The following is a 10,134-nucleotide window of genomic DNA, read 5'->3' as shown; positions in this document are numbered from 1 at the left end:
TGTGTGTGTGTGTGTGTGTGTGTGTGTGTGTGTGTGTGTGTGTGTGTTTGTGTGTTCAGACTGCATTCCGATGGTTTCTCTGGCAGTCGGCGTGTCTGCTTGTAGTTATAGAGTTTGAATTCTGCCTCAACTCGTCTCTCTCTCTCTCTCTCTCTCTCTCTCTCTCTCTCTCTCTCTCTCTCATTTACTCACTCACACACACACATAGAGACCTGAAAGCTCCATAAACAGAAATCTAGATGTCAACAAAGAACAACCTGGATCATATTCCTCTAACAGCAAATCTGTAAGATTTTATGTAGAAACAAGTGTAAAAGGACAGAGAGGGGTACTTCTCCAGTGATGACAGAGTAGGTTTTGGTCCTGCAGATAAAGACAGCTAATATTTATCCAGCTGGACTCTCTCTCTCCCTCTCTTTGCTGGTCTCGCTCTACTCCCTCTGCTTTCTGTATCTGCTGCCGTCATCTTTTACGGGATCAAAAACACCTTTTATCACAATCAACTTCACCTGTGTTTCCAAATGCCTCTGGAGTATTTCCCCCTCGTCAGTTAGTTATTTGTGAAACGCTGTCTCCTTCTCGTCCCAGCTGTCCTGCGCTGCCTCCAGCAGAGCGGTGAGCCCCCTGGTGGTCCCGGGGGACTTCAGTCAGCCGGCCAGTCCCTTCGGCTGTCTGGATAACTCTGCTGCCAAACACAAGCTGGGCCTGAGACACAAAGCCGGCAACAGGAGGAAACCTGTCGCTGTAAGACATGCAGACGCACACAAATACACTGGCACGAGCATGTATACACCAGTTCAGCCAGTCATGGGGTGCTAGCTAGAAATGATGTGGTAAAGACCGAAATGTCAGATGAGAATGAATGACGGGTCTCCTGTCCATGCAGAGGCTGGAGTGGAAGGCAGAGGGAGACTCTGTGGTGGAGGAGATACTGAACTCCTCCATAACAGAAGCTGCAGAGGAGCGACCCAACACACCAGAAGGTCAGCGCTGTTCTTTTTTTCTGCTCAACTGCACTCCATCTTATTTATTTATATTTTACTTCAAATCAATGACTCTGAATGGAAGTCTCTTGCTGTCTGATATTAAAATGAAATAATTGTATCAAAGTGAAATTTCGTATTGCAAATTGAATTATCAGAAATACATAATTACTCCCAAATTTATAATTAAAATAAAAGCTCAATTGACAATAAATCTTCAGTTTACATCTGAGCACAACATTGCCTTAGTGACAAAGAAATTGAATGTGTTTTTTTATTTTCAAATTTGCAGACAATTTGCAAGCTAGACTTTAATTGCTCTAATTAAATGATGTATAGTAAATATATCAATAAATATGGCTCTTATGATGTTATTTTATATTGGTTGACTTAGAGAAATGAGAGATTCCTACCATTATAATAAAACATTAGAAATTAGTTAAATTCAGCATATGATTGATTTTCAAATGCAAAAGTTTTCAATTTAGTTTTCAAGTTTATGTCGTACATTGTCCACCAATTTGAAGAAATAGAAAAATCTGTGACTTTGATTTGGTTAAATAATTTCATTTTAACATTGGCAGCCATAGACTTCCATATCCTTGGTGCCATGGTGTCATGTCAGGTTGACCTCTGAGACCTTTGCTTCTGTCTGTGGTCCAGTTGTAAGTGGTGAAGAGCTGAAACCAACGGGGAATAGGGAGGAAGAAGAAGAAGAAGACGAGGAGGAGGAGGAGGAGGAGGAGGAGGAGGAGCCACAGCATTCCAGACACTCCCTGTTGAGAGATGAGGAGAGGGAGGAGGGAGAGGACCGGTCCCAAGCAGAGCAGGATGTTTCTCATGGCCCGGACTCTTCCTCTCCTCCTGAGCTGCGTCTCTCTGAGGAGGAAGTCCCAGACGCCCAGCCCTGGCCCTCCTCCAAGAATAGCCCCATGGACTCCTCTCTGGACAGTCCCAGGTGATTAAATATCATTTCCTCCTTGTTCTCTCCTCCTCTCAGTCTCTCTTGTTTATGTTTCCTCCTTCTAACAATCTGACCCCTTGATATCTGCTTCTAGAGCAACGCCAGAGCCCCCTGCTGGTCCGAGAGAGTACTTGCTGGACCCTCCAGGCATTGCCTACGGAGCAGAGGAGAGGGGGGTTGAAAGTGACTTGACGCTGAGCGGAGAAGAAGATGGAGTCCAGGACAACGGGGAGGAGGAGAGCTCCTTCTTACAGGAAGTGCTGAGCTCCTTGAAGACTCCCCTCTCGTCTTGCTCACTGGGCATGGAGCCGGAGGGTGTGGTCCTGGAGATAGAGGAGGTGGAGAAGGAAAAGGAAAGAGAAGACGTCGAGGTAGAGGAAGGTGAGGAGGTGAAAGAAGAGGAGGCAGCGGTGGACGAGCTTGTCGGTTATCAGGCTGCTGCCGCTGGCTCCCTCCTGTCAGATCACACCGCGGAGGAAGAGGAAGAGGTCGCCACTTTGAGCACTCCTTGTCGAGATGTTGAAGAAGATGAGGAAGAAGAAGCAGCAGAGGAAGAGGAACTAGTGGTGGAACACGTCTGTCAACATGATGTATGTATCTTTGATTCATTTTTTATATTGTGAGTGAAGTAGTTTTCAAACTCAATGCAGGGAGCTTGACTTATCCTTATCCGAAACCTCTTAAACTTGTCTGACCAAGAGGGAATCACCAAACTCTCTCTTTCTATATATACATATATAAGTAAGGTTATTTGTTCTGTTCCATTTGTGGGCAAGTTTTCACTCACAAAAATGTCACCCTAGATTAAAAAGGGTATTTTCCTACCGCAGCCCTTTTGTGCTGATGGAAATCAGCAGACACAAACAAGACAAACAAACAAAGCTGTCCATGACTGAAAGATTCCATTACAAGGCAAGGCAAGTTTATTTGTATAGCACATTTCAACAACAAGGTAATTCAAAGTGCTTCACATAAAACCATTAAAAGCATCAAAACATAAGGCAAAGTTTTATCACATTACAGGTGAGGTTACACTGTCAGGTGTGATGGAGAATGATCTGCTCCATTCAGATCCTGAGGCGGCTGTTAGATTGGGAGAACTAACTCTATGAAGGCAAATCACTCTCAAAATCCGAGAGCGCAAATGAGATCCATTTACGCGCGCGGCTGTTTGATTTTCGCGCGCGCATTTTACTTTGACGAGCGCTTTTGCGTCACTCCGCGTCACAAGAGGTTTGAGTATCAAACACACATTGTCTGTAATAGAATGATGGAGTGAATTTAAACCAATCTGAGCAACTTGACTTTAACACATTTTTAATTATTGTATTTAACAACTCTTAACATCATTTGTCTTTCATCAGCCTCTACAGTCTGAAAAGTTTACAAAACCTGTCAGACAAATGTAGAACATCCTGAGCTGTAGTGGAGTAGTGTTTAGTGGCCGATTGAAAACCACCTCTATCAGAACTAGCGTCTGTGTCAGAGTGATATCCGGTTTATCCCAAGACGAGGATTGTAACCAATTAGATGTAGAGATACAATGGCGACTGGGTCCGCCCACTTACTGTCAAAAAGAAAAACTACTCGCGAGCGAGCAGGAAAAAGACTCGCGAGCGAGCAGGTTAAAGTTTCGCGAGTGAATTCTGCTCGCGCAAGAGTGAATTTTGCTCGAGGAGTGACGTAAAAGCGCTCCTCAAAGTAAAATACGCGCGCATGGATCTCATTTGCGCTCTCGGATTTTGACAGCGATTTGTCTTCATATAACTGTTTGAAATGTTTTCATAGTGCCAAAATCTAAAAACAATCGAGTTGTTGGACCTCTTGGCAAGCCGTGATGTACATTACTCTGATGCAGTTACCAATATTTGATGTCAGTGTAATATTTAATCTCCAAATACATAAAGTTCACTGTAAACCGTTGCCTGTGTACATAACCAGCAGACATGCTGGCAACATTGGCATTCATTTTAAGTCGGGTTTCCGGCCACTTGATGAATATCAGTCCAATATTCACTCTTTTAGCTCTGTTTTTGGTCTCCACCGACTCCTGTCCTGAGGGAAATATCTGTTTCTTACCGGCTAAATCGCTGACACTCTCTTTTATCTTCCAGCGAGAAGAGGACGGAGAGAAAGAAGAGGCAGAGGAAGTCACCCCCGGGGAACAAGATGATGTACAAACAAGAAACGCTGTCAACCAGGCAGAGGAAGAGAGAAGAGAAGAAGAAGAAGAAGAAGAAGAAGAAGAAGAAGAAGAAGGGGAGGAGAGTGAGGGAGAGGAGGAGGCGATAGAGCTGGAGAAGGAGCCGGAGGTGGAGGAGGAGGGACGGGAGAAGAGGGAAGAGGAAGAGGTGGAGGAGGCAGAGGTGAGAGTGGAGGAGGCAGAGGAGGCGATAGAAGAAGAGAGGGAGGCCGCAGAGGAGATGACGGAGATGTTTCATGAGGCAGCAGATGAAGAAGTTACCATGTTGCCGCAGGAGGAGGATGAGGGTGTAGATGTTGTGGTTGGAGATGACACTGTGAGCATAAATGACGAGGAGACAAAGCTGGGGGATACGGCAGCGCATCAGAGTCGCGCAGCTTCCGATCGAAGCTTCGGAGAGGAGAGGGAAGATGGAGAAGAGAAGGTGGAGGAAGGTGTGGAGCTCAGCCGCGCGGAACAAAAATCCGAGCAAGAGGAGGACGAGAGCGAACGAGATCTGCAGCAGGAAGGCGTGGAAGCGTCCATGGAACAAACTAATGTTTCTGCCAAGCCTCCTTCTTTGTCACTTTCAGGGTCACATGACGAGACTTGGTCACAAGAGAGTGGAGCCATCAGTCCCAGTAAGACGGGCACTACCACCATCCACATAAATCTACTCTCTCCAAGCTCAGAGAAAGCCACGCCTTTCTTCCAACAGTCCCCAACTGCCACACACCCCAACGAAAGTGGGACACCCGGTCATGCCGCAGCAGCCACAGAAGAAGAAGAACCAGTTGACGATGTGGAAGCCGTAGAAGAAGAAAAACAGCCGGCCCTGGAGGGAGAGGCTGCACCTCCTGCCTCTGCGGGCGAAGAGGTTAACCAGCCGCCCAGTGGTTCAGATCACAGCAAAGCCCGCTTCACCATCGCCCCCGCCTGGCAGAGGTCACTCTCTGCGGGGGAGGCAGGGGAGAGTTTGACTCCTCCCTCCTCCCCGCCCGCCGTCACAGGGCCCGGAGGTGTGGAGGTGGAGGCGGAGGCTGCGAATAGCAAGGACCCCGAAGTGGAGGCAGAGCCAGCCAGTTCGGCCAAGGCGGAACTGGTGTTGAGCCCTGGTAGAGTGAGGAGTGCAGGGGCCGCCGCTGCACCACCTCCATCATCCATTCAACCTCCGACCACGGCGAGCACAGAAGGTAGGGACAAAGGTAGAACATGAAGATGTTTTTTCACTTGGGTCTTTGTCTTGGTGGCCCGCCCTAAGTCACATGAGGTGAACTTGCGGTTGGAGTTTAAATAAAGTTAAACCACAGACCGGACTTGTCCCCCTGCAGAGAGCTCCGTGGTAGCGGAGGGAAACCCCGACAGTCGTTTTGGAGTTCGGCTGAGGAAGACGTCAGCTCTCCACCTCTTCAGCTCGGAGGAGGAAAACACAGAGGTGATCATCTTCCCCTTGTGCTTCTAATGGTGATCCTTAAATAAACAACAATAAGATGTTAATATGTTGCGTATGTGTTTGTAGCTTGTTTCTGCTGCCCCCGTGTGGCCAAAAACAAATGAATGAACGCAGGTGTAAATTAAGCTTTTGTATTGAATTTTGTATTCATCATTCTTCTCCAGACTCCAATCGAGCCTCCAGCTCAGCCAACCAGCTGTAGAGTTGACTCACAGCAGCCAATCAGCATGAAGCCCTCCATAAGTCAGCCAGTCAGCATCAAGCCCGCCCTCCCTAAGAAACCAGACGTACACGGAGACAGCGGAGGGAAAAACAAGCGCATGTCAGGTGTGTGTACACACACAAACACATCATTTTCATTTTCGTGCACAATGCTCACAACTTTCTGATGCATATGTACGGGTAATTGCCCAAAACTTGGGCTGAATCAGATTTGAAGAGTCAGCAGCTCCTGATTCAGCACATGGTGTAACAGTTTGTCTGCTACTGTCTTATTGATCCAGACCCGGCTCCAGTTCGTGGTCTTTCTGGATCTAATCCTCCCAGCTGGATCTCTGTGGCCAAACAGAAACAGAAGATCTACAAAGAAAACTCGCTCGATGAGATTACTGTCAAGAAGGTAGTGTGTGTGTGTGTGTGTGTGTGTGTGTGTGTGTGTGTGTGTGTGTGTGTGTGTGTGTGTGTAAAAATGCATTGTAGCTGACACGATGTTTAGGTTTTGCAACAACCTTTTACAACAGTCCAAAAATACATGGTTCAGATGGAGGAGCACTCGGATGAGATGATTGTATTGTAAACCTCGTCTTGGCTCACTGCACGTTTCCAGCCACATAACCTACTGTGTACATCTGTGCTGCTCTCTGTCATCAGGAGGAGCAAGAGAGGAAGAGTTCACTGCCACTGTATGTCAGCTCAGCTGCAAGCAGGGAGCACAGCAACAGAACAGCAGAGTCAACCGGCAAAGGTCAGAACACACACACACGCGGTCATTTGAAAGTGCAAAACACGTTGTATTGCCAAAAACGCATTTACAAAAGACCCATCAGCCGCAGCAACAAAAGGCTTTATTTAGTTTAGTCTAATTTAAATTTGAATTTGTATTCTGCTCAACACGCTGGATTTCTGTAAGGACCTCAGGTGTAGTTTGAGTTACTCATCAGGACTCTCCTGCTACCGGCTCTGCACTTGTAGGGTGGACGTGAAGCTGTTGACTGATGCAGGTCTGACCTCATGTGGACAAACTGTGCTACTGCAGCCAACCCAACACCAGTCACCAGTTACTGTTTTAACTTTCACCCTCTGTGTTCACAAAGACATCAAGACTGTCATTTAACAGAAATATATATTATTTTTGTTCTTACCTGCTGAGGAAGGTGGTTAAGATAAATTACATATCTCAGTGAAGTTAATATAGTTCTGGTCCAGAATACCAGTACTGTTTGTATAATGTTACATGAATCATTGAATGCAGTTTCCTGGATATTTAGTAACATTCTAGTCTAAATAAGTATTGAGCTATTACTGAAAAAACGGTTTTTTTTAAAGTTTTTTTAAAACTTTTTAATTCAAATATTTGTATCCAGCCAATCAAGATTATACATAATGTATATTGTTTCGTCAATGCTCATTTCCATTTATATGAAAAAAATACGATAATATTAATGTACATTTAACAGATGATACAAAATATAGTTTGAGATTGGTAAAGTGTTTTAAAAAAAAAAGCTAATTTCAAAGAGAAATGAAGAAATTTCAAAATAAAATAAAAAAATAATTTAATTAAACAAAATACAAAAAAATAAAGGAAATATGTATATATCGACATGTTTCCTCATTATTGATATGCTGACAGGTTAAATACTAAGAGGACTGATACATCACATTGTGACGTGTGTTTGTATTTTTTTTCTTCCAGTGAGTCCGTTGGAGATCAGTAAGCATTCGGCGTCTGTAGACAAAGATGCCAGGAGGTCTCTCTCTCCTCCGACACCGGTGCCACCTCAACCTTTTAAATCCCAGTCGCTGCCTCACCCTGTCCCTCCAAAACCCCAGCTTCCCCCGGCCACCGCCAAACACCCACCGCAACCTATCCCTCCCCAAAGGTCCCCTCCGATTCCTGTGCCCCAAAAATCTCCCTCTTTCACAAGCCCGCCGGCGCCCTCCAAAATGGCCACCTCATCCAAGACGCCACAGCCCCAGAGCACGACACCCACCTCCCCTCCCTATTCCTCGAGAACCGCCCCGGAAAAGTTTGGCTCGAGAGCTCCGGGGCTTTCCAGCCAGACCCCGGCCTCTCAGAGAGGCCTGCCTCCCCCGACATTGCCCCAGGATGAGCCTCCCTGGATGGCCCTGGCCAAGAAGAAGGCCAAAGCCTGGAAGGAGATGCCCCAGATCGTCCAGTGACTGGTACTGGTTTCAGTGAGATCTTGTACATAGGCCTAAGCGGGTCGGATCTGACAGCGGGCCCAAGAGTCTAGATGGACCTGAATGCATTTGCACACAAAGAGTTGCTGTTTTCTGTTGTTTTCTTACTTCCTGTTTTCTATCCTGGTTTAAGTCTTCAGATTGGTGCAAACCAGCCAGTCACAGCTAAAGACCGGCTCAGTCTAACTCTTAACTCTTTACGTCCTCATGGTGTACATTGATGTTTTCTAAATGGCAGGGTGGGACCCCCAAAACCTTAATGCGTCTTACTTGAAGTGGATCCATATTTTTTCAAAATGTGCCTGAATGAGAGGAAAATATAAAAAAAAATGTATCCAAAGTAACTCAGATGATTCCAACCGATATCAGAACATATTTCAGGGAATACAGGATTATTTTCTTAAAAATAAAAGATTTATTCATAGAAAGTTGGTTAAAAGTGACGATGAAGAGAAGGAGAAAAAAAGTGTGTGTGTGTGTGTGTGTGTGTGTGTGTATTGTAAGGCAGTGGTACAGGCTCACATTTTGAGGAATGTGGAAAATACCATGACCAGAGTGAATTGGGATAACTTCAAAGTTAAGCTGGAGTAATAATTGACTGGAGCAACTGCTGCCGCTCATGAGCTTCGGTAGAAACTTGCTGATCCACGTCTCCTCGATCTGCCGTCTGTGCGTCGGGTTCTTTAAACAAATATATTTCTTGTAACACGTTCCACTGACACTAAACCAATGTTTGTCGTGCTCGAGTCTGTCCAACGTGTTCCGGGTTGTCATCATAAATTATATTTTTTAAATTCTTCTCTTTTGATATTTTGCATAGGAAACTGCACAGTGTCTGTTTGCGTCCCACAGACATCTGTCATCTCCCAAAAGGTCATCTATTCAGGAATCCAGCAAAACTATCATCACATCCACTTTTTATGTGTTTTTAATACTTTTCAGTGCGTCATGTTGGCCGCGGGTTTGGAAACATTTTCCGATCATAACCAAACATGTAGTTGAAACAGCAACATTAATATATCACTCGGAGATTGATTTGCTTCACATCACAAAAAGGAAAGTGTTCACGGCTGAAAAGTTTCCTTTGCATCAATTAAATCTATCTATCTCACAGTAACTATATATTATTTTTATGCATTTTGTTTTATTTTGTATTGCCTTTTGAGAATTTGTCTTGTACATAAAATGCACAGTAAAGAACAAATTAAACCTTTTTTTCTGGGTTCTTTTGTTATCTGTGTGTATGTCGACTGTATGTTTCTCACACCAACACAGCCAAGTTCAGCCATTTGGGTTTGAAAGTTAAAATGCCTCCAAGGCACAATAAATCACCGTGTGGAACACTGATGAAAGCATCAGCATGCATGTCTTGTGTGTCTCTAAGTGAGGCATTTGGAATTTTTCAATCCACATGTCTTGACTTCTTTCTATGCCACAAGAATATGTTTTTTTTTTTAACTGAGGTCAACTCCTCCGTAGTTAGTCTGGGAATGTGTAGCAACCTCCGTAGAGTTAACATTTTACAATGAAAAGTTAGCACTTGGTGGATGTTTTTATAGCACTTTTTTACTATATAATATATTTAGAATTCTCTGTTAGTCAAATAAATAAAAGGATTCATTCATTTATTATTTCCCGACCAGAACTGCATCCCCAGGAGTGTAATGAGACATTTGAAAGAATATAATTCATCAGTTAACTGAATAAAAAGTACTGAAACTTTTCTTGGACTCTCTTCAAAACAGCCTGTTCTATTAAAGTGCCTCTTAAAGGAGTACTGCAGCATTTTACTATTACACTTCTCAAAAATGGGGCACACACAGAGAAACACATTGAAAAACAAATGGTCAAAATGAAAGCAGTACAAGCGGATATCTCCTGATTGTTTCCTGATGTCCTTTCATTAGACCCTCAGTGGCTGGTCGATGCTCTGTCTGTCAAACTCTGTTTGTAACGCAGGCTCTCAATTACTCTCCGTTGACGTCATCAGTGTAGACTTTAGAGAGCTCCTCCTGAGTCACAGCAAACATTACACAACTGTTTTCACAGGCCGAGTCGTACTTCCTGTGACGAGCAAGCTGACCTTCGTGTGTAAAGGTCTGTGTAATGCCCCTTTAAGCAACACCCC

The 10,134-nt window shown here is 44.6% G+C and overlaps 1 protein-coding gene across 3 annotated transcripts in view; it reads left to right on the top strand.

The window, feature by feature from the left end:
- Positions 1-10,134, top strand: part of LOC116389224 (protein piccolo) — a 34,385-nt gene extending 24,251 nt beyond the window's left edge. For all 3 annotated transcript variants that reach the window (XM_031857739.1, XM_031857741.1, XM_031857740.1), the window contains exons 7-16: positions 589-744; positions 887-983; positions 1,647-1,941; positions 2,042-2,537; positions 4,062-5,322; positions 5,461-5,564; positions 5,747-5,909; positions 6,086-6,201; positions 6,453-6,546; positions 7,498-10,134. In XM_031857739.1, the coding sequence (XP_031713599.1) occupies positions 589-744; positions 887-983; positions 1,647-1,941; positions 2,042-2,537; positions 4,062-5,322; positions 5,461-5,564; positions 5,747-5,909; positions 6,086-6,201; positions 6,453-6,546; positions 7,498-7,985 (3,270 nt within the window). In that variant the 3' untranslated portion in view covers positions 7,986-10,134. The remainder of the gene's footprint in view (positions 1-588; positions 745-886; positions 984-1,646; positions 1,942-2,041; positions 2,538-4,061; positions 5,323-5,460; positions 5,565-5,746; positions 5,910-6,085; positions 6,202-6,452; positions 6,547-7,497) is intronic.

The sequence above is a fragment of the Anarrhichthys ocellatus genome, unplaced genomic scaffold (genome assembly GCF_004355925.1).
Source record: "Anarrhichthys ocellatus isolate YVR2014 unplaced genomic scaffold, GSC_Weel_1.0 scaffold19, whole genome shotgun sequence".
Lineage (NCBI taxonomy): Eukaryota > Metazoa > Chordata > Actinopteri > Perciformes > Anarhichadidae > Anarrhichthys > Anarrhichthys ocellatus.
Note: the sequence above shows the minus strand (reverse complement) of the source record. Positions and strands in the feature narration are given on the sequence as shown.